The sequence below is a fragment of the Podarcis tiliguerta genome (assembly GCF_965153285.1).
Source record: "Podarcis tiliguerta genome assembly, chromosome: 2".
Classification (NCBI taxonomy): domain Eukaryota; kingdom Metazoa; phylum Chordata; class Lepidosauria; order Squamata; family Lacertidae; genus Podarcis; species Podarcis tiliguerta.
The window spans coordinates 32,451,656-32,472,289 of NC_139535.1; the positions used below are offsets into that span (position 1 = coordinate 32,451,656).

The 20,634-nt window shown below is 41.2% G+C and overlaps 1 protein-coding gene across 10 annotated transcripts in view; it reads left to right on the forward strand.

Moving 5' to 3' along the window:
* LOC310670124 (contactin-4) overlaps positions 1–20,634 on the forward strand; it is a 506,424-nt gene that overhangs the window by 292,315 nt on the left and 193,475 nt on the right. For all 10 annotated transcript variants that reach the window (XM_083424800.1, XM_083424802.1, XM_083424806.1 and 7 more), the window contains 2 exons: positions 8,592–8,718; positions 10,762–10,937. In XM_083424800.1, coding sequence (XP_083280926.1) covers positions 8,592–8,718; positions 10,762–10,937 — 303 coding nt within the window. The remainder of the gene's footprint in view (positions 1–8,591; positions 8,719–10,761; positions 10,938–20,634) is intronic.

A 20,634-nucleotide genomic window follows, 5' to 3' on the forward strand; every position in this document is an offset into this window, starting at 1 on the left:
TAGGATCACATCTTGCACAGGGGTTATATTCTGGTGGGATAGTGTGTAAACCATGTAAAGTCAGAACGATCCCACACATTCAGTCTTACCTGATGAAGCTGGTGCAAGATCTCGTGGGGTTGTCCAAGATCTTGTGCAGGCCTTTTGAGCTCGTGCAAGACCTTCCCATAGCCCTCTGAACAAGGTGGCGGTCTTTACAGCTCTTTCTGTGGTGTGAAAACACAATGCAGAAAGAGCTTTTTAAGCTCTCTGTCTTGCTTTCTGGGCTCTGGGAAGCATTCGTGCAGGTTCTGAAAGCTCTACGGAGATCTTGGACAGCCCCTTTTGATGTGTCCTGTGCTCTCCTGCTTTTAAAAAATTCAGCCAAATGTGTAAAGCTGCAATTTCAGAAGCAAAATCCACGTAGCTGTGATCTTACTGTGTAGCGAAGGGTCTAGACACACCTCTGTAATGGAGGGAGTTCATAGCTTAGGTGCCACCACAGAGAATGCTATAGATGGTACTCCCATGTAAGTATTGATAGGATATTGCAGCTTTAGTTCTCTCCCCCCCCCCACCCTCTATATTTGGAAGACTTGATGTAGCTGACTAGTCTTAAAAAAAAAGTTACTAATTTTAATGAGTGATGCCCTTCAGCTGTCTTAACCATTTTACTTCTTAGTTTTCTAGAAGAGTTACTCTTTCCAAGGTTCATTTTTGTCTTACAGAAATCCAGTGTCTCAATTCAGTATGCCTTTCTTTCGATTTATATTATAAAAAGGTATCTAAAATAAATTCCCTGAGCAGAAAACAAGGACATCTTTCAAAAATCATTTACACTGGATATAATCCAAAAATATTCTTCAGTTTAGTTATTAGCTTTCCCCCAAAGTGCAAAATATTCAATTAAGCCTTCTCTCAAATTGGCCATAACTTTCAATTAACATAAACCAAATTTCATTTTGCTAACAATATCAATCAGTGCATCTAACGAAGAGTTACAGCTGAAATGGTTCACCTGCTCACTTACATTTAAAGACTGAGCTTTATTGTGTGTGTGTGTGTGTGTGTGTGTGTGTGTGTAGGTGCGTGCACACACACTGCAGGCTTTGACTGAATTAAATGTACGAGACTATTTGCTCTGTCTTAAATGTGTGTGCTTAATTTCTTACTCATAAACAGCTCCAATTTATAGAGCTCTGTTCCAGATAAAATTAACCCTTATGACTAGGGATGTAAGAAAGCACCTGATACCATTATTCCTGTATTCAGAGTGGGCAGCATTGTTTCCATTCCACTGCAGTTCATTTTCCACCAAAAGCTATTTTATTCATCTTGCTGTTCACTGTGGCAATACTACATTGTCATTACATTATTCCACCCTATTCATTTCAGTTCACATGGAAAGGGTGGGGGGGCATAATCAATTATGTACTGCTTGTGAAGTGAACACAAAAACAGCAACAGCAGCAAATACTGATTGTATTTACTTGATTGAGATCCGTTCTGGATATGGAACAAATAAACGAGCACTAGCAATTTCCATTTCCATTTCCATCAGAGTTCTCTGAAATTCTTACTTATGACTAAAGTGGACCTCACAGGATAAACATGTGCCATAGTCTTAATTTTCTTTTCAATGGCAAGCACCCATAGAATAATAGAATTGTAAAATTGGAAGGGACTCCAAGGGTCATCTAGTCCAACCTCCTGGAATGCAGGTATCTCAGCTATAATAATAATAATAATTTATTATTTATACCCCGCCCATCTGGCTGAGTTTCCCATCCACTCTAAAGCATCCATGGCTGCTAAAGCATCCATGACTGTTAGCCATCCAGCCTCTGCTTAAAAACCTCAAGTGAAGGAGAATCCACAACCCCCTGAGGGAGTCTGTTCTATTTTACAACAGCTCTTACCATCATAAAGTACTTTCTGATGCTTAGTTGGAATCTCTTTTCTTGTAACTTGAATCCATTGGTTCAGGTCATACCCTCTGGAACAGGAAAGAACAAGCTTGCTCCATCTTCCATGTGACAGCCCTTGAGATATTTGATTTCAACTCCCTCAACCTTTCCTCATAAGGCTTGGTTTCCAGACCCTTGATCTTGGTGGCCCTCCTCTGCACATATTCCAGCTTGTCAATATCCTTGTTAAATTGTGCCGTCCAGAACAAGACACATTCTCCAGGTGTGGTCTGAAGGACATGTCAGTAGAAAGCAGATATTAAAGTCCGGTGGGCTGATTATTGCTTTCCCCTGCAGCGTTATTTTCTACCCAAAATTGTTGCCCCAGCTGCTTTTCTGACCGTGGGTGGAAAATATATTGCATATGAGAGGTAGTTGTGCCTCCTCCTTGCTCTTGCTATTGACCCACTCTTAATTGTAGAATGCAGGAGGGTGAGTGCAGAACCACCACTGCAGAAACTCCTGAGACCACCAATTCTTGTCTGTCCTGTGACAGGCCAAAAATGAAGTGTGCTCTAAGCATCCCATACATAGGGGGCTCAGAACACAGACTTATAGGTCTTTCTCCAAAATAACTAGAAGAAAATCCAGGGAGATAATTCGGGTGGTTTGGCTGATTTAAATATTTTGATACATGGGTATGTTTTCACTAGTCATGTTGTTGAATATCAGGTTATTCTTTCCTCTATGCTGTGTGGTGCTGCTTTTCCATCGTGTTCATTATTTCGCTGAAACTGTCTGTGTTCATCACATAGTTGTCAATTTTAATTTTTAAGGAAATAAAACACATATGCAGTCACAGGACTGCAGTTTCTATGCATTCTCTGTCTCTGTGTGGCATCCAAAAAACAAATTTGTATCATTCATTCATAGCTGAGTGTCTGAATTATTTGCTCCAGATGGCCAACAGGTGCGCACTGTGTAAGACTATTGTATTTAGTGCTGATTCGCACCATCTGAGAATTTAACCCCAAAATGGGTAGCATAATGCACAAGCTCTTTTCTTTCTAAAGGAGTGTATCGGCTGTCGACTAAACAGATTATGAGCTTGGTTATCTCCGCTATACAGTGGTAGTAATTAAAAGGGCTGGGGGGAGGGGAGGAGAATAACCAGTTAAATAATGATAATTGTGCATTGTTGTCATTTCCCCATTTCCCCCTTTGTTCTGCTTTTATCCTGACAGCTGCTCTCAGAATTTCTCATTTTCTTTAGCCCATGTAATTTATTTTCTTCAAACCTAGTAATATTTTTAATGGGCTCTTTTTGTCTTGCTGAGAGAAAGAACTTCATTGTTTAAAAGACAAATATTAAAAGGTGCCTGTTGCTGGCATTTTCAAATGCAGATAGTGACCTGAACTGCTGAACTGTCATCTTCGTTTTGATGTAATTTCTCCTGCCCTCACAAAAAACCCAAAACAAAAACAATCTACAGGTTTGACATAAGTTAATTAACTTAACTAATACTATTTTGAACCCATAGTTCTTTGTGAGCGATTGCTATTTCTTGAGGGGATTGAAAACACAAACGGGCATGTCAGAAACAACCATATCCCTGCAAGGTTTACACTAAAGTTTTGCACTGTGTTATGCAACTTTTTACTTTTTCTGTCTTACCCAAGCCAACTTGTTGAATGTAACAAATCCCATCACTACTGGACACAACCAAAGGACCTATATTCACAAGAATACAGTGGTTCCTCAGGTTACATACGCTTCAGGTTACATACGCTTCAGGTTACAGACTCCGCTAACCCAGAAATATTACCTCGAGTTAAGTACTTTGCTTCAGGATGAGAACAGAAATCATGCTCCGGCGGCGCAGCAGCAGCAGGAGGCCCTGTTAGCTAAAATGGTGCTTCAGCTTACAAACAGTTTCAAGTTAAGTACGGACCTCCTGAACGAATTAAGTACTTAACCTGAGGTACCACTGTATAAGAAGAACGCTGCTGGGTCAGGTCAAAGGGTTAGGTCATCTTGTCCAGCATCCTGTTGCAACTGTGGCCAAAAAGATGCCTAAGGCAAGCCCACAAGCAGGACCTGTGTTCAACACCACTTCTCCCACCTGTGGAGGGAGAACATAGCCATTATGGCCCATTAGCCTTCGGTAGTAGTGGCCTTATCCTCCATGAATTTATCTAATCCCCTTTCAGAGCCATCCAGATTGGTGGCCATCATTACATCTCGTAGGAGCAAATTTCATAGTGTAACTTGGTGCTGTGAGAAGTGCTTTCTTTGAATCTTCCAACATTCAGTTTCTTTGGATGGACCTGAGTTCTGGTACAGTCGTACCTCAGAAGTTGAACGGAATCCGTTCTGGAAGTCTGTTCGACTTCGAAAACGTTCAGAAACCAAAGCACTGCTTCCGATTGGCTGCAGGAAGCTCCTGCAGCCAATCGGAAGCCATGGAAGCCCCATCAGACGTTCAGCTTTCAAAGAACATTCGCAAACCAGAAGAATCACTTCCGGGTTTGCGGCATTTGGGAGCCAAAACATCTGAGTAACAAGGCATTCAGGATCCACAGTACAACTGTATTATGAGGGTTTCTCCCTCTGCACTTTGTCCACACCAGGGATAGATTTCTGCATGCCTTTCAGTGCCCACTTATTCTACCTTTTTTTCGTAGCTTAAAAGCCCCAAATGTTGTGTGTCTCTCCTTACCTCTGCAGCCACAAAGCAACTGGCAATTGTACCTGAGCTTTATGTAATGATGTGTAGTTTCCTGGCTTCTCTGATAAGTGTGGTGTTGGCTGATTTCCAACTCTCTAGTAAGCAGACCAATTTTAGAGATAAATTGCATATTTAAAAATTGCAACAATTTCAGATTTAAGCTGTTTTAGAACCCTCAGGTGTAAGCATTCAAGGACTTGCTAAGTGTAATTTGTCAGTTATCGTGACTTCATTATGCCACCTCTGTTTGCAGCTTAGTCCTGCTTAACCCACTCCTAGTCACAGTACTTGAAATTGCAGTTCTGTTACTAATGAGGGTTTTATTCCAAAAATCACCACGCAGTCTAAACATAGATCAGATTTCAGGTTACATGGTTCAGTGGTTCAAAGCAGAGCTCGAAGGTAAATGGGGAAGACACAAGCTAGGGTGTTGCCTCTACGCCTGACAGACACATCCCTTTGCCCTGCTTTTGAAGACTGGGGTGGGTATAAGTATATGTGCATTTCAGGTCCTGAGCAATAGGACTGGGAAAGCAAGTTGGTCTTCTTGTGAGTAGGCTGGGGATCCTTGTATAGTAGTGCATCTGGCACTATATTCTTGAAGATGGGACTTTGTTCTGCTTAGCCGGCTGACAGTTCAACTCAGGCTCATGTGCCTTCCTAGTTGCTGGGGCAACCTAGCTCACAGAATGTGGAGTGATTGGAGGCTCCCATGACACCTCCACCTCTGCTGAAATGTCCTGCAATGGGATATCTCCTAGAGTACTCAGACCCTTGCTAAGTCTGTGAAGCCAGTCCACTGTACAATTGGGGTCCATGTGTCTCCCCAGTTACCATGGAGCTCATGCTATTAGGAGGCAGGTTGGGGACTGGTTCAGATAGCTCTCCCACCTCTGCTGGGATGTCTGACATCATCAGGGCAGAAACATCTGGTGAACTACCCACCCTCACCCCACCCTCAAACTCAGCACTCTCATCCCATTCCTCCTTCCCCTCTGGCCAGTCATGCCAAGAGGTCTCCATGGGCTCATCATGACACATCCCTGTTTTTGTACTGCTATGAGGAACTTCAGCTCTGTATCTGGATCATAACATTAGACCTGTTCACACATATATTCACTGTGGGTTGATCCCACATCCCTTTGGGACTGTGTGAATAAAGCAGCCCTTAGGTGGGGCGAGTCACATAAACTTTCCTAGTTATTTGTTGCTTAGTCTAGGAGGGGTCCTTTGTTGGGAATTAATACAGTGGTACCTCGGGTTAGGTACTTAATTCGTTCCAGAGGTCCGTTCTTAACCTGAAACTGTTCTTAACCTGAAGCACCACTTTAGCTAACGGGGCCTCCTGCTGCTGCCGCGCCGCCGGAGCACGATTTCTGTTCTCATCCTGAAGCAAAGTTCTTAACCGGAAGCACTGTTTCTGGGTTAGCGGAGTCTGTAACCTGAAGCGTATGTAACCGGAGGTACCACTGTATAGGGAATCTGCTATTGTGATGGCTTACCACACCAACTAAAAACCTTTTTGGATTTGCAGCATTCCCCCCTCTCCTTATCATGTATCGTCATAATTGTGCAGTGTGGCACATAAGTTTGGGAATGCTGCTGGATAGCAGGTGTGGAAACTTAAAGATTAAGGTAGCATCCTGCGTACTCTTATTTGAGAGAAAGCTCCATTGAACATGGTGGGATTTAATTCTGAGTAACCATGCATAGGACATTGATGGAAGATGTATCTCCTCTTGCAACATTCATGGTGCCAAGTAAATTCCCAGGTATGCATTAGAGAGCATGTTAGTGGTGTGGTGTTGAGACCTTTTCTAGTCATATATTCATCCTTTGCTGAAATATCCTTCCAAAGGTCATAGCAAGAGTGGAAGTTAAGTACATCCAGATCAGTTTTGATAATAGTTATTTTCCTTCACTTTTCTCAAAATCACCTTGAGCCTTTCTCCAACAGACGTTTTTGTTATATTTCCTATTTGAGTCCGAAGAACATCTCTTTCTATCCACTTCAGGACTATTATATTCATACAAAAGCAGCTTAGTGGTCATTTCTGTGACCCATTGACTAAAAGAAAAAGTATCTACTTTCATATTTCAGCAGCATATCTCATTGTTATATGTTAAAACCTTTGCTCTTGGAAGCTTCAGGAATACTATACTTTTCGCAGTGATGAACTATGGAACATGGATGCTCAGTCCTGTGACTTCTGCTGTGTGAGGGTTCTGTTGTTCTTCGATATGCAGTGCCTTCCACCTTTTGTCATTTCTTGTTTCCTAGTAATCACTCATGTTTTCCCACTAAAATAATAAGGCAATACAGATCACTTTTGCATTTCAAAACCATTTATTCCCAACTGTGTCTTCATATGGAAGCAATGATCTACCTTCCTCCTTTTCCATTAATGAATTCCGTTTAACTCCAAAAGTTTTGGCTCAAACTCACTTCAATCAAAGAAGTGAACTGTGCAAGACCCTTAACATTATTACCAGTGTGGTGTAGTGGTTAAGAGCGGTAGTCTCGTAATCTGGGGAACCGGGTTCGTGTCTCCGCTCCTCCACATGCAGCTGCTGGGTGACCTTGGGCCACTCACACTTCTTTGAAGTCTCTCAGCCCCACTCACCTCACAGAGTGTTTGTTGTGGGGGAGGAAGGGAAAGGAGATTGTGAGCGACTTTGAGACTCCTGAAGGGGAGTGAAAGACGGGATATCAAATCCAAACTCTTCTTCTTCTTCTACCATCCATGGCAAATGTTTACCAGCTTTTGTTAGTTAGCTGATTTTATAGCATCTAGTCTGTTTCTGTGAACTAACACTACTCTTCCCTGTCCCACATTTTATACTTTTATGAATTTACTGAGGCTTATGTAGGCATTTCAGTCAGTCTCTGTTTCTGTGGCCAATCAGGTCTGTGCACTGCTCAGTCACTCTTAATCCAGAAGTAAAATGATTTCCATGTGTGCCAAGGTAGAAAAATCATGTGACTGACATTTCAGTATTAGGAAATCCCCTTCCCTCCTGTTGTTATGAAGGCAATGATTACAAATAGTAGGATGGTACGGAGGGTTGTTCAGTTGAGAACTTAAGTGTTCAAAGACTATATGTAGAATGAGAACATGGATTGCTCTGTCTTGTACACCTACTAAGGAAAACCTGTCCCAGCAGACAGCCACGTGCCGGGTTTGCCTAGGACCCGCATATAAAATCCAGTGTTTACCCTGAATATCCTGGTTGTGACCCAGATTCTGTTTTCTTTAGGGGGTTTTATTGGTTTATCTGTCCATTTCTTTATTTAGGAATTTACATACCGCCTTTCACCATAAGGTCACATGGCGACATACAGCACATTAAAACACATCAATAGATATTCTAAAAGCGATTAAAGCAGAAATACAAGACAAGCACAGCATAAACAAAGACAGAAAGCATAAAATAGTGAGTGACACAATCCAAAACTAACCATAGACAGGTTACACAATGCCACCTGCCTGGTGAAATAGGTACATCCTCAACTTGCTTCTAAAAAGATTTAACTTTGAGGCAAGGTGTAAGAAGTTTTAGAGCTGCCACTTAATAAGCCCAGCTATGGGCCCCAGCACTACTTATCTCATCCATTTTCAGGACTACCAGGAAGGCCTCCTTAACTGAGCTTAAAAAAATGGAGAGAAGGTTTGGGAGAAGGCATTCTCTCACATACTTGAATCTCAGGCTGTTCAGATTTCTTTAGTTTTTAGGGGCGCCCTTCCCCCTTGATTCCAAACCTCAAACTGAGGCAGGGTGGAGCGATACTTTTTATTTTGATTACTCCTTATTTATCCATTTATATCCATTCTACTTTTCCTCCAAGGAGCTCTCGTAACTGAATGTAAATTGGATGTTACACTTCAAACTGCCAGATTGTCTTCCTTATAAGCAATAGTAGGTTGGTTTTAGTTACATGAAATATACGTGAATTTTATTATTATGTATCCCACAGATGATAACACGCTGCACGGACCAGTTTTCATCCAGGAACCAAGCAGTGTCGTTTTTGCACTGGATTCTGAGGAAAAGAAAGTCAAACTCAACTGTGAAGTGAAGGGAAATCCTAAACCAACTATAAGGTTTGTTGCATATCAATCAACTTTTTTTGGAGGGGGGTACAATGTTCTGTTACTATGAAGGAAGAGAAGAAAAATCCTGGCACTATACATGTTGGAGGAAAAAAACTCCAGTAGACTGAAAAGAAACTATCAGGCCTACATTAATGTTTTTGCTTTCCAAGGAACAGCCATATTCACTCAATAGCAGCATTGAAAAAGCTTGTGGGACTGTGAAGAGGCTCATTTTTATTATGTCAAATGATTTCATAAACTAGCGTGTAATTTGGCTGATGCACAGGGTAACTATGTAAGGAGGTAAAAATGGGTTTTGATTTCACATGTTTGAGGAAGACTGTGGCACTCAGAAGCTTATGCCACACAATAAATGATATCCTTTAAAGTGCCAAAATACTGTTTGTTACTAGCATGCATGGCAATGGGTTGGACTAGATGATCCTTGGGGTCCCTTCCAACTCTGCAAGTCTATGATTTTATGCCTAATAAGTATTGAATTTGTGACAACTTGTGATGCTTTGCATAGAATTAAAATCTAAAAGTTAATGGGGAAAGTGATGTTCAAAGAGCCAATGGAGAAGGTTAATAAGAGGAGTGACATGATCATAGCAATAATAGGAAAGAGATAAAAGGGTTTTATTTTAATTTAATTCATTTGTTTAATTTGGATACTGCCTTACAGTCAATCTCTTGAGGAGAAAAGAGACTAGGCAAGAAGACTTGGTAGACAAAAGGAAAGAGATAACAAAGCATGATAGGATCTGGACATTCCTCTTTCTGTGACTTTAAAAGGAAGGTCAATAAAGAAGAATTTTATTGTGCCTAAATAGTCTGAATAGACTTGTTTATTGAGAAATGAGGTTGATATTCTGAGCAGTAGATCTAAAAAATTATAAAGCATCTGTTTTGCAGTGAGGGAGTATCTTTGGACTTAATATAGGGGTATAAAGTAGTTTATAAATAGGGAAGTTAATGCATGGTCAGTAGATTGTAACACTGAAATAATAGCATGAATAGCAGATTTAAAATGCTGTGTGTAAATGTGTATTACATTCGCTTTATAAAGTATTTTGCTTTAAATAGTAAAGATTCTCCACCAAAGACTATAAATATGAAAATGTTTTAATCCAAACAAATTTTAAGTAAAATGTTTTGTTATATGACAACAACAACAATTTATAGGGCATAAATTGAAATAAACCCACTCTGGACCTATTTTAGAAATTTATGGATTTTGCCCTGGGAAAATCAGTTTGGGGTACTTTTCATATCCTCTAGGAATTTCTGTGTTTCTATTGTATTATGTTTCCATCCCTCTGCTGTTTATACATTATAATCTAAATAAGAAGAGGTAATCAATGAAGGTGTTGGATACAATAGACCTTCCCTTAGTGTGGGGTGTTGGAGTGGATGATTTAGCCCTTGAGCTGTAAAGGTAAAGGTACCCCTGCCCGTACGGGCCAGTCTTGCCAGACTCTAGGGTTGTGCGCTCATCTCACTCTATAGGCTGTCCGCAGACACTTCCGTGTCATGTGGCCAGCGTGACAAGCTGCATCTGGCGAGCCAGCGCAGCACACGGAACGCCGTTTACCTTCCCGCTGGTAAGCGGTCCCTATTTATCTACTTGCACCTGGGGGTGCTTTCGAACTGCTAGGTTGGCAGGCGCTGGAACCGAATGACGGGAGCGCACCCCGCCGCGGGGATTCGAACCGCCGACCTTGCGATCGGCAAGTCCTAGGCGCTGAGGTTTTACCCACAGCGCCACCCGCGTCCCCTTGAACTGTAAGATTCTGTAAAAATAAGTAATCACCCAGAGCATCAGCTTCAGTAAAAGCAGTACCACAACAGTGATGTAAACATTAATCAAGTTTGTGACTGACTGGTAAGATTACTTCTCAAGATAATGTTACATAACATTTCAGATTTATACAGGAAAATGTGTTTTCATGGTACTTAGGAAATAAAGAGAAGGTCATTTGTTGTGTTTCTCTCTCTCTCGCTCCCCAACCCCCCAAGCAAAATTCAACCACTTCCACTTTTGTACCATAGGTGGAAGTTAAATGGAACCATTGTTGACATTGGTATGGATTACCGCTACAGTGTGGTTGAAGGCAGCTTGTTGATCAATAATCCCAATAAAACTCAAGATGCTGGAACATACCAGTGCGTAGCAACGAACTCATTTGGAACAATTGTTAGCCGAGAAGCTAAACTACAATTTGCGTGTAAGTAGCAACAATATCATATGGTAGATATTACTTTGTTGCAACATAATGTTGGGGTGGGGCTATTAAATTGATGTCTCTTTAAAGGTTCATATATACATAGCTCCATTTAGAATGTATCTTGATTCATAGGATGTGTTATTTAATCTGTAAATAAGTAAACATTTTGATAGGTCTGTTTTACAGAAGAAATTAAAAAGGAAAAAAGTGTATGAAGTTAGAAATTGACCATTGGTTGACCATCAGCAGTGCAGAAATGAGGGCAAAATAGCATTTGTTCACGGCACTGTTTTGCAGAGTGAAGTTTTCCTCCCATTGTAAGCAGTGTGGGGAAAATAAGAGGGGTGGGTTAAACCACAGAGCCTAGGACTTGCCGATCAGAAGGTTGGTGGTTCGAATCCCCGCGACGGGGTGAGCTCCCATTGCTCGGTCCCTGCTCCTGCCAACCTAGCGGTTGGAAAGCATGTCAAAATGCAAGTAGATAAATAGGTACCGCTCCGGCGGGAAGGTAAACGGCGTTTCCGTGCGCTGCTCTGGTTCGCCAGAAGCGGCTTAGTCATGCTGGCCACATGACCCGGAAGCTGTACGCCGGCCAATAAAGCGAGATGAGCACCGCAACCCCAGAGTCGGTCACGACTGGACCTAATGGTCAGGGGTCCCTTTACCTTTAAATCTACCTGGAGCTAGCCTGGATCTCTCCCATATGATGGATTTGGATCTTCAGAGCTGCCATTGGGATGCCTCCTTTTTGGTTTTTCGAACTTCAGCCTTCTTTTGTTGGTGTTGGGCCAGAGTATTGGAGATGTCCACAGAAGCAAGGAGGGGCGAATCTAACATCAGATCATCTTTCTCTCCCGACACTGGAGTTTTGTTAGCCTAAGTGCATCAGTTTTCAAAACATTTTTACGTTTCAGAACTTCAAAAAGGCAAAACTTAAAGTGACTTTTTATAACGTATTGTGAGATCTAAGAAAGGCTGTAGATTACTCAGCACTGCTGACTTTGAAAATGGCATTTGTCCTTCAACTTGATACGTCACTTACATAAAACCAGATTAGATGTCTGCAAATGTTTGTTGCCTGTTCTGTTCTGAACTCCTGGATGGACGCCCCCCCCCCCCCCTGTTTTCAGCTGTCATATAAGTCTATCAAACTTAATTAATTTGTCAAAAGGTTTAAATCGATTTTTTACTCCTGCCCCAAAGACATTTAGGCTGGAATCACATGTATACTTACAAGGGAAAAACACCACTGAAAACCGTGGTAATTACTTCTGAGTCAGCATGCTGAGGTTGTGGTATTAGGTGTTCTGATTAGGTTGTTCTGATTTGCCTTACTTTATAGAGCATGGCGTGATATTACATAAATATGAACATACAATAAGCTATGTATTTAAACCTATCTTATTACTCATTCACCTCTTTCTTTTTAGTAAACATCATTGCTTATACTGCTCAGTTTAGCCGTTTGAATTACATAGTACCATTCGGTACTATGTTTTAAAGGATACTAGCAGTTAGAAGTAATTCATATCAAGATTCTTGCTTGTGGATGTGACTTGGCACATTATTTTGGCAAATCTTTGTTTGGAACGGCTTTATTGGACCATGAAATGTTTTGCTGTGTTTTGTTTTAGAACCCTGCTGTAGAGTACACACTTGGGATAGCTTTTGCTTTTGTCTCAAACTCTTCTTTCTCAAGTCTGCTTGTCCTGGTTTTAGGGTTTCTAATCATCATCATCATCTAAATCTGATGAAGATGCAGAAATAGCTTAGGATATCATAGTCTTCTTTTGACATGTATTCTGTAAAGTACAGTAGTACCTCGGGTTACATACGCTTCAGGTTACAGACTCTGCTAACCCAGAAATAGTACCTCAGTTTAAGAAATTTGCTTCAGGATGAGAACAGAAATCACGCGGTTGCGGCGCGGCGGCAGCGGAAGGCCCATTAGCTAAAGTGGTACCTCAGGTTAAGAACAGTTTCAGGTTAAGAATGGACCTCCAGAACGAATTAAGTTCTTAACCCGAGGTACCACTGTATTCATAATTTCCCAAAGTATGAAAAAAATGATAGACATGTGTGCCTTGGATAACTTGTGGATTTGGGCAGGGACACTCTTCCTGCTCTTAAATCATTGTAATTATTTATTATTTTACACATTCATGCTCTGCCTCTTTGGAGGAACTCATTACCAGGTGACTTACAAAAGTTAAGCAAAAATCACATAATAAATAATAAAAAAAAATTGAAACTACAAATCAACCACCACCACCACTACTGCTACTAATAAATTATTTATACCCCGCCCATCTGGCTTGGACTCCCCAGCCACTTTGGGTGGCTTCCAACAGGATATTAAAAACACAAAGTGTTTAGCTAAAATGTTTTTAACATCAGGCATGCACATCCTGTTTTAGTTCCCTTCAATAAAAGGCTAGAATTACTCAGGTAAGACACTGTTCAGTATGGCCACCATATATATATATATAAAGGTAAAGGTAAAGGTACCCCTGCCCGTACGGGCCAGTCTTGACAGACTCTAGGGTTGTGCGCCCATCTCACTCAAAGAGGCCAAGGGCCAGCGCTGTCCGAAGGCACTTCCAGGTCACGTGGCCAGCGTGACATCACTGCTCTACTTGCACCCAAGGGTGCTTTCGAACTGCTAGGTTGGCAGGCGCTGGGAACGAACAGCGGGAGCACACCCCGCTGCGGGGATTCGAACCGCCGACCTTTCGATCGGCAAGCCCTAGGCACTGAGGCTTTAACCCACAGCGCCACCCGCGTCCCTCCATATATATATGTGTGTGTGTGTGTGTGTGTGTGTGTGTATATATATATATATATATATATATATTTGCAGGTTTTGGTGTCCTCGGGTGTCTTCCCGTGTAAAAGTTGGGGTGTCTAGGCGACGTTTCGACGAGGTCTCACTCGTCATCTTCAGGCTGGTGCTTTCGGCTTCTTGTTACTGGAACAGAGCAGGATCTCAGTGTTTGAGTTCCTATAAATACTGTTGAGGAGGTGTGGTGTATAGCCTCCAATGTTCTGGGCAGAGAGGAGGTTCCCAGGCTAGTGTGCCTTTTCTTCTTTTGTTCCTTAATTACTTGAGGGATATCTTGAGTGATTTCTTGAGTGATTTCCTGAATCCCACTTAGGTGGGTCATTAGGTGTGGATTAGTAGCTAAAGCCTTCGTGTCTTGAACTCTTGAACTTTGTGAAGAGTTTTTCTGAGAAGATGGCTGTACTGCACTTGGTTGTGCTCTGGCTTGGCTTCGTGTATAGGGGCGAGCTGTGGTTTTGTGGCCTGTGCCAGCCAGATCTGTGTAGGGATTGCAGGGGGGTGCAGCATCCGGAGGTGCCACCCTGGTTTGGATGCTGGATGGTGTCTGTAATTTATCTGTGGAGAGGGTCTGGGTTTGGGTCTGGTGTGGTTGATTGGTGATGGCGTTCTGTGTGCCTCTGGATCTGGTGTCAGATTTTGTGGGGAGGGCTAATTTCCAGATGTCTGGCAAGCGGGATGTGTCGTCACGCTTGTTCATGTTGTGAGGGTGTTTCTCTATCTCGATGGCTTCCATGATTATTCTCTTGTGGTGATGTTCCATGTTAAAGAGCAATTTGGAATCTGCAAAATTAATTTCGTGTCCTGTTTCTTTCATGTGTTGGAAAAGAGAGGAAGTTTTTTCTTCTTTTTTGACGGCATTCTTGTGTTCTGCGATCCGTGCATTTATTCGTCTGTTTGTTTGTCCAATGTACGTGGCTGGGCAGACTTTGCAGGGTATTTCATAGACCCCTTGGTTTTCCAACTGAATTTTATCCTTGGGGTTTCTGAGGATATTGGCTATTTTTTGGTTGGTGCAAAAGGCTGTTTTGATATTGTGTTTATGGAGGATTTTGCTAATTTTATCTGTAGTGCCCTTGATATAAGGAAGGAGGGCTATGCCATTGTTTTCTTCTGTGTCTTGGTTTTTGGGGGGTGTTTCTTTTTGGATTAGCTTCGTAACCCTGTTTTGCTGGTATCCATTGGCAATTAACACATTTGAGAGATTCTGTAACTCAGTTGTCAAGTGGTCTTCGTCAGCCAGGCGTTTGGTTCTGGAGATGAGAGTCTTGGCTACGGAGTTTATTTGTGCAGGGTGGTGGTGTGATTGTGCATGTAAGTAGCGGTTGGTGTGTGTTTTTTTCCGGTAGATAGTGTGTCCTAGGGAGCCATCAGGTTTTTTGTAGATTAGGACGTCAAGGACTAATCCACACCTAATGACCCACCTAAGTGGGATTCAGGAAATCACTCAAGAAATCACTCAAGATATCCCTCAAGTAATTAAGGAACAAAAGAAGAAAAGGCACACTAGCCTGGGAACCTCCTCTCTGCCCAGAACATTGGAGGCTATACACCACACCTCCTCAACAGTATTTATAGGAACTCAAACACTGAGATCCTGCTCTGTTCCAGTAACAAGAAGCCGAAAGCACCAGCCTGAAGATGACGAGTGAGACCTCGTCGAAACGTCGCCTAGACACCCCAACTTTTACACGGGAAGACACCCGAGGACACCAAAACCTGCATTCCTGTACCCGTGAAAATCTACGAAAGCATATATATATTTATATATATGAATGAATATGAATCAATTATAGACATCTGCTTCACCGCTTTCAAACACACGAAGAGCTGGTTGTTGTCCTATGTCCCTGTGTTTGTGCGTGCGCACGCATATTCACTGGAATTGATGTGTATAATTTCCTCTTAAGTGAAACATTCCTAAGTTTCATAGAGCATACTTTTTCAGTGAGCTTCCTGTTTGTGCCCTGTCACCGTTTCTCTTCCTTGGCCAGCATTTTATTTATGTAGTTGAATTATGCTGATTATATTGATGCTGAAAATTAAAATTGAAAATTAAAACATATACCAAAACAAAAGCCAATTTTTATGTCGGGCTTTATTGAAAAATGATTGGTGAAAAGTAATAGCTATTGGGAAGACAAAGTATTATATTTTTCAAAATAATTTACAGTATAGTATCAGCTGCTTATATACTGATGGTGTTTGTTCAAGGACTGAAAATGTGCTCTTCTTGTGGAACATAGGTAATGAACAGCTTCTTGGAGACTAATAACTTTAGATGCTGGTTTGTCAGGGAGATTGCTTCATAAATACTTCTTCTTCCTCTTGAATCCTGGTGCTCTCCAGTACCTCAGACATCACAAATCAAATAAGTTCGCTATTCATCAAACTAAGTTTCTATACAGTGGTACATTATTATTCAAAGCCAACTGCTTTGAAAAGATTTTGCTGTCATCATACCATGTGAGACAGTTCCACACCAGCCTGACCATATATTCAAGCCACACAGAAGATGATAAAATGGCAAAAGCCATTAATTCAGCTAGGACTTCGCCACTTACTTAAACGGTTCACTGAGCTTAAAGAGCAATAATAAATAGCTAAATCATCCAGTGTCAAAATAAATGTGGGGGATATTGAATTGACATCAATAGGAGGTGCCCTTTTAACTACTGAACTTGGCAGGTTTGGAGATTTTGCTCTTTGTGTGTGTTGATTTGTTTTGTAATAGAAAGAAAGAACTTTGAAGATTGTGAGCATGGTACATTAAAATATGTGTTTTGTTTAATTGGTATGTCATTGTAGACCCAAGAAAACATCTTGACTATAAAAGAAGCTTTGATAGATGAGCAAGCATAAGCTTGGCTTGACTGATTTTTAATTAAGGAGGTTGCCTTAATAAGCAAAGTTTGTTCTTTAGCAATGAAGTGGCAAATGGTGACTTTCATACCCAGCACCTTCTTAACATTTATATCAAGTAAATGTCAGACACATCACTCACATTTTGATTTGAAATAGGATGAAAGGAGTGGGGGGTATGTTGTGTTTGGGGGCTTTTTCATTTGTTTTGTTTTTTCTCAAAAATATATATCAACTTATTTTGTCTGAGATGGCAAACAGAACTGTCTAGATTTTGAAATATCCTTGTTGGGTTAAGTTTATTACACATCATTTGCTTCTAAAAAGCAATAAAGATGTGCATCAATTTTAATAATGTATTCTTTTCAGTTCCAAAATGTATGTAATTCTAATAGAATAGAATAAAATGAACTGTAATGGTCACTTCATGAATTTCCAAGCTGATTTCAGAGCACAAAGCCTCCTTCACTAAAGAAATGCTTTCTTTTTGGTTTTGTGTGAAGGAGAAATCTCAAAATACCACCCCCATACTAATAATTTGATGCACCACTATAAACGTTCATTTGACTTCAGTAGCTCCATGGGTTTCTATTTCTGCCAGTACAATACTATTTATCCTGAATCTTACTTTGCTATTCAGGGACCTCTGTATTGACTGTTCTTGTACTTGCAGCCCTTGACCTACTTGTAGATTCAGCGGCTGCTCCATGCTTCGTTTCCATCATACTATAAGATATTTATAGCATGGGAAAATATATTTATATTTGTAATATATTTATAGCTTGACTGTTGGAGGTTCAGTTAGTCTATCAGTCAGCACCTTTCGCAGTTCCTCCTTTAATCTCTACCACCCATTATGTTGTTGATGACCTCTGCTTTCTTCCCTCTGATGCCGCATTTTAACTTCTGTGGCAAATTATACCCATCTAGTTTGGAGATAAAAGGCTGTCATTATACTCAAGGGTTAAATTTGAATACAAGGGCATCATTAAAAGATGTTGGTTCTCTCTCTCTCCCTCTGTCTCCTGGTTAAGGGCTATATTATTTTTCATGTAGCTTATTCCCTGCAGATTAAACTCTGAAGTAGCTATTTAAGCTCTTGAGGAGGTCAGAGTGGATCAGCAATTATTCCTGAAATATGTATTTAGGTTACAAACTGATTTTGATAAAAGTGCTATATATGTGCCCTCAGATACTTGATATGTTATAATAATTAACATTTCAAATTTTTCTCATTGTTTCTTGACATCCTTTTTTTAAAAAAAAATAAAAATTACAAAAGTAAGGAGTAACTAATGAGATGTGGATTGATGATACTTTTTTTAAAAAACCACACACCTTTGCTTGCAGTTGTAAAGATTCACAGAATTTAATTCTTCATAGCATGGTCAAATACTCATTGACTAAATCTTCCTATATCCATAAAATTGTAAGGTTGTCACCACTCAGCCCATGTTGGAGGATTTGTAGTGCTTCATCACAATCCTGGATTTGCATGCAGTAAAATCCAAGAGGCCAAGAAAAATCAAGCTTAATAGTTGTACAGGGTGAGGAGGAGAACCTCAAGGGATTTAATGTGGGGGAGTGACAGGGATTTGGGAAGTTGAGTGAGAAGGGGCATAGCCCCTAATATTAATATGTGAATGAAGTAATTCAGATTATGCTTGATGGTTTTCCTGGATGGGGAAGCTTAGTATGGCACTGTTGTTTTCTGCTGGATATTAGCTTGATAGCTTAAATAAAGGACATAAAGACATTGGGTGGTATCCAATTGTCTTCCTCCACTGATGGAAGGCTGTTTGATCAGGTGGAGGCTTCCATTAGTGGAAAGGGCAGAGGCATTTTTTGCTGATTTCCCCTATCCTTTCTAGCCATCTGTCCCTGGTGGCTGGCTGGTGGCTGGTGGTTGAGGACACTTCAGAACAGCAAACAGCGTGATAGTGGTGCAGGAAACTGCAGGGAAGAGAGAGAATTGGCAAAAATCATCTCCCTCCCCCTTTCATGGAAGCCTTTGACATTTATCCATCAGTGGAAGAACACAACTGGATGCAAGCATTTTTTTTTTTCCAGAAACAAAATTCTGCAATCAGTTAGGCTACTTAAAGCATTTCGAAGTCAGTAGGCGTTAAGCAGCCTAGCTGTTTACAGAACTGCAGCCTAAATCAACAAGGAACTAAGCCTATATCTGTAAGTGGGCAATATGCTGTTCATCCTATTCAGAAAGATGATCTTCGGAGCTATGAATTATTAACACATAACCGAGTAGCAAAATAAATAATTGATCTCCTAAAGTGCTGTGCAGCCTCCTCTCCTTCTGGTTTATTACATTTATTTCTTGTCTTACAGGCACCTATGGTGTTGGTTGGTACACTTTGATCCGTTTGCTTTGTACTTGTGGCCATGAAAAAATATGGTTGCTCATAAATTTTAGTTCCTAGTGCATGGGTTAACCTTTCAACATTTGGGGGGGGGGGTGGAAGTTCCTCCCTGGCTGTGTTGCACAAGGGCTTGTTGCAGTTCATCGTGAGGCTCTGTTGGTAGATTGGTTTTGAGTTAAGGGAGAGCTCTGAGCCCACTTTGATCATTCCATGCTGTCCAGTGCTTTTAAAGTGAAGCACCAATTTGTTTTGCTCTGGCCTGACCTCTTGGCTGCTAGAGGAAGTTGCTCCATAATATCATGGGAATTAGTATATTGTGGCAGTATTGCAGCAAAGCCTTTCAGGGGCCCTATAGCTGTGTGCCTTATCACTCATGGTGATTATTCATCAGGCAATGGTACTCTACGTTTTTTAAAGCTATACGAGATCACATATAGCTTTCAGAGGTTCATGAATGTTTCAGTGGAAATTTGTTTCAGGTTGGTACAAAACTAAATCAGATTTAGGAATAGATTTTTTAAGAAAAGAAGGAAAGCTTACGCAGGGGGTTCAGATAACATCTGCACACGCCATGCTTCTGTGAGTTGCAAGAGCTCGATCATAAGAAATGGGCAGTGGCCTTTTCCTCAATGGCTGGAGGAGGCAGCAAAGAAAGAACTGTAAGAGGAGGGGGGGGCCTTTCCCCATCCTCTGGACGCTCTGGGAAACTCAACAACCCTACTGCATCTTGAACTGTGTGTGGAGAGTGAAGAGGGACTGCCTGAGAAAGGTACCATCCACCTTGGGCCTGCCCATAAAAAGCAAGTCTGGAGTGAACAACTGGTGTGATAGCCACTGTTTCCAGGAACCTCTCTCATTGTGAGACATTTGTGGGTGAGCAAAGAGTTTGTTTGAAACCTGGGTGAGAACCCAGAGGCTTAGAGAGAGTGTATGCCAAATGGAAAATGAATTAATACACACACACACACACACACACACACACACAAAGTGTGTGTGTGACTTTGTTACATTTTTATATGTAGCCATATTTTGGTAATTTGACTGTTGTTGATTTAGTTGTTTACACCGCTCAGAGATATTTTAAATATATTAAGTGGTATAGAAATTAAATAATCAATAAACATACAATAAACCTGTAAGTCCTCAGCAATCTAGGATTAGTTCTAACTTTTTTTGTTTTAGAAATTATGTTCATGTGAAATGTGTTTTTTCTTTCTGTGTGATTTGCAACTAGTAGACATGAAGAGAATTTGGTCTAATATTTCCAGGAGTTAAGCTTGAAGAGGGTTTTGTATTGGTCCAAAGCCTGGTGCCTGCCCCTTTCTCTGCCGAGCAGTGAGAAGGGCACATGGGGCCACAGGAATACACACAGGGTCTGTGTCCCTTTGGAGAATAGAAAACACAGCGGAGACTGTCATGCTTTAAGAAATAGGGTTTATTCGCCTATTTACACCTTCAGTCTTCATGGAGGAAGTCCAGAACTTACATCTTGCACATTTCTGGAGACAGCAGCACAAGTAACCTCCTTTCCTCAAAGATGGATCCCAGCCTCCCCCCCCCCTTCTTCTTCCCTGAAACCCCTTGCCCTCCCCCAGAGCAGTTACCCTGGCAACCTTCC